Here is a 2967-nt window from a genome sequence, read left to right on the forward strand (position 1 = left end):
AGTCGAGGGCCCCGACCGCCGTCCCTGTGCTTGCTGCCCGCAGCCGCTGAGGAGGACCCTGGCCTGGGGAAGGGCCCTGCGCCTGCCAGTCCCGCGGGAGGATGGTTCTGCCAGCCCACCCCGTCCTCCTGGCACAGGGAAGCCACCTCTGGGCAGAAGGCTTGGGCAGGCCAGGCACAAGGGTGAGCGTTTTCGGCTCTCCGCTCAGTACAGTGGAAGATTAAATATGAGTAAATGCTGTAGGTTTATACATAACGCTTCCTTCTACCTATGGAATGTGTCTGAATGGTCAAAAGACACTAAAACATTGTTAGAAACCTTAGTTAACCAAGAAAGACAACCCCGCCCGTAAAAAAATGAGTAAATCCTATTTAGTGTCACTAGGCCTTCGTTGAAACGCCCTCAGAAGCACAGAGTGTTTTCAGGTGCCTTGTGAGAATGCATCTGCTCATGCAATGGCCCAAGTTCCTCAGTTAACAAGCATTGCACTTTTTTTTTTTTATGTAAGTCATCAAAACTATAAAACCTATTAATTTTGTCTGAAAGTGTTAGTCTAAAAAGTACAGTATTACTTTATAACCATTTATGGTAAACTCCTAGCACGCGCGCAGGTGCACATACACACACTTGCCTAAACGTTTCCTAAAGGTACTGATTACAAAGTGTATAAAATTAGCAATACGTTGTCAGGATACGGTGAGAGATGAGCCATCCTAGAACACGGACTATAACCTAGTACCAATCACTAAACTGTACATGTTTATACAGCCTTATAGTCACCAGCCACTTCCGAAACGTAAACAGCGAACACACAAAGAAACGCAGTAAAGCTGCTGAAAACACAGTTATTACTGACTCCAACTGGTTCAAGCTGACCGAAATCTTCCGAGAACGATGCTTGTTCCGTCGGGCAGGGCTGAAACCAAACCACCAGCGAGGCAGCTGGCTCTCGCGGCTGTTCGAGGAAACCCCTGTTCAGAACCCGCTCTCCAACCGGGCGCAAAGGAGCGGGAGCTGACGCTTCCTCGCTCCGCTAGAATGACCTCCGGCTGCGTTTTGACAGACGCACGCGCTTCCGAGCCCGTGGGCCACCTCCCACGGTCACCTCCGTGCTGTCCCCAAGCTCTGCGGACACAGTGGTGCGGCTGATAAACTTCTGTTGTTCTTCAGGCGAACGCGGGCCCTGAGGCCGTTTTGGTCCTGAGCGCGCTGTCCGGCACCAAGCGGCACGGGAGGAAGCAGCAGGCAAAGCCGAGGGCGGATTCCGCGTGTTTGGAGGTAGTCGCTTCCGGCGCCGATCGCGCTGCACCCCGGTCTAGCGTGGTGCTGGTTAGACGGCCACGCTTCCTCGTTGCCTGCTCCCGCTCCTGCCCCCCTGCAAAAGCCGTATCCCCGAGATCCACGTAAAGGGATCAGCTGGATCCAGGCCACTGATCCCCCTCCGGAACGGCGGCTGCCTTCTCAGGAGATTTCAGAGCCTGAGCCAGCTCAGCAGATGCCCGGTGCATAGCCTGGAGAGAAGTTGGAGGCACTTTGTGCATTCTCTAGCCTGCCGTTCCAACCCGCTGGAAGATGGTGCCAGCAGCCTCCGAGAAGGCTCGCACCAGCACTAGAGAAAAGGATGGACCGCGCGCAAGGACTGACGGAGACGGAAAGAGCCTCCTGTCGCTGCGCCTCGCGTCGCCGTTTGAGAAAGAGTAAGGGCAACTTGGTTTTGCTGCTCCAGCTCACCCTCTGTGCTCTGAAGGCCCGCCGCAAACATCCTGGCAGATGGAAACGTCTCGAGTGGCACATCCTCCCGGAGAAGCAGTGCGTGACGTAACCCGGCCCGAGAAAAGGGCCTTTTTCAGCTGTGAACGTCTCGGGGTTTATCCCTACCTCACGTGCAGATGCGGGAGATGTGGCCGGGCCGAGAACGCGTTAACGTTGCTCGGGCTGCTGCTAGTTCACCGCTACGCGAGTCCTCTGGCCGCGCTCCCGTCAGGGTCTGAAATATCGAGTGCACTGGAAAAAAGGGATTGTCAGGAAAAAACAGAAAATATAAATACTACAAAAGCAACATTACTGAGTGGGAACTGGACTGGTCTGACCCCAGCTTGTCGGATCACACAGTGGTTTCTATAGTCTCAATCACTTCCATTTCGCACTGGGAGGGTGACAAGAGCGGGCATTCGTCTGGTTCCCAGCTGCTATCCGGGCTGTAATCCTCCTCTGAACTCAGCTCGGCCACCCCCTCCGTGTCCTCGTCACACGACTCCACGTAGTGAACCCCCACCGCATTGATCCCGGAGTCCTCGGAGCTGGAAGGGGACGAGCAGTGATCTGTTTTTGGCGTATTGCTCTCCTTTGTGATTAAGGCATTGCGAACAGGGACCTCCTCGGGCTTTATCCGGTGGGGCGCGGGGGGAGGCTGCCTCTGCACGTAGCACATCTTCCCGTTGATGCATTTCACGCGGTAATTGTCAATGAAAAGGTCTGCGATCGTGCAGAACTGCGGGGAGTCGGGGGGCAGAGGGGGCTGGAAGACGGGCGCAAACTTCAGAAAGTGTTCGGTGAGCGAGACGGAGATCTGGATGGTGTTTGTCGACTCCCGGGGGCGAGCGGGTATTTCAGTGCTGGGAAGCTGCTCTACGGGTGTCATGGGCTGATAGACATATTTACCTGGGGGGAAAACAGAAAAGCAGCACTTAAAGTTCGTTATCTTTTAAGGCAGAAACAACCCGATGACACGACAAAAAAAATTAATAATAACCAGCAGCTCCCTGCGTCGCCCGCCGCGGTTTTCAGCGGTCTCGAGGTGTTTCGTCCTCTCCTGGTACAGATCCTCTGACACTTAATGCTGCAGGTAAGCGTGACCTTCCTCATCCCTGTCCTGCTCCTCTCCCTGCCCCCGAGACATCTGTGGGAAGTCACAACTCTGGAAAATGAATCCCGGGGGCACAACTCCGTAGCTAAGGACTGAGACAG

General features: G+C 54.6%; 1 protein-coding gene across 1 annotated transcript; it reads right to left on the minus strand.

The window, feature by feature from the left end:
• Positions 1–1853: 1853 nt before the first annotated feature.
• On the minus strand, positions 1854–2653 carry LOC104505507 (chromosome unknown open reading frame, human C3orf70). Its single transcript, XM_010159006.1, has one exon. The coding sequence runs from the start codon at positions 2639–2641 to the stop codon at positions 2105–2107; it is 537 nt and encodes a 178-aa protein (XP_010157308.1). The 5' UTR covers positions 2642–2653; the 3' UTR covers positions 1854–2104.
• Between the last annotated feature and the right edge of the window lie 314 nt (positions 2654–2967).

This window comes from Eurypyga helias, unplaced genomic scaffold (genome assembly GCF_000690775.1).
Source record: "Eurypyga helias isolate BGI_N326 unplaced genomic scaffold, ASM69077v1 scaffold30479, whole genome shotgun sequence".
In the NCBI taxonomy this organism is placed as follows: Eukaryota; Metazoa; Chordata; class Aves; order Eurypygiformes; family Eurypygidae; genus Eurypyga; species Eurypyga helias.

What these genes read in the sequence shown, in the direction of transcription:
- LOC104505507 (XM_010159006.1), bottom strand. Translation starts at nt 2,641, where the DNA reads ATGACACCCGTAGAGCAGCTTCCCAGCACTGAAATACCCGCTCGCCCC.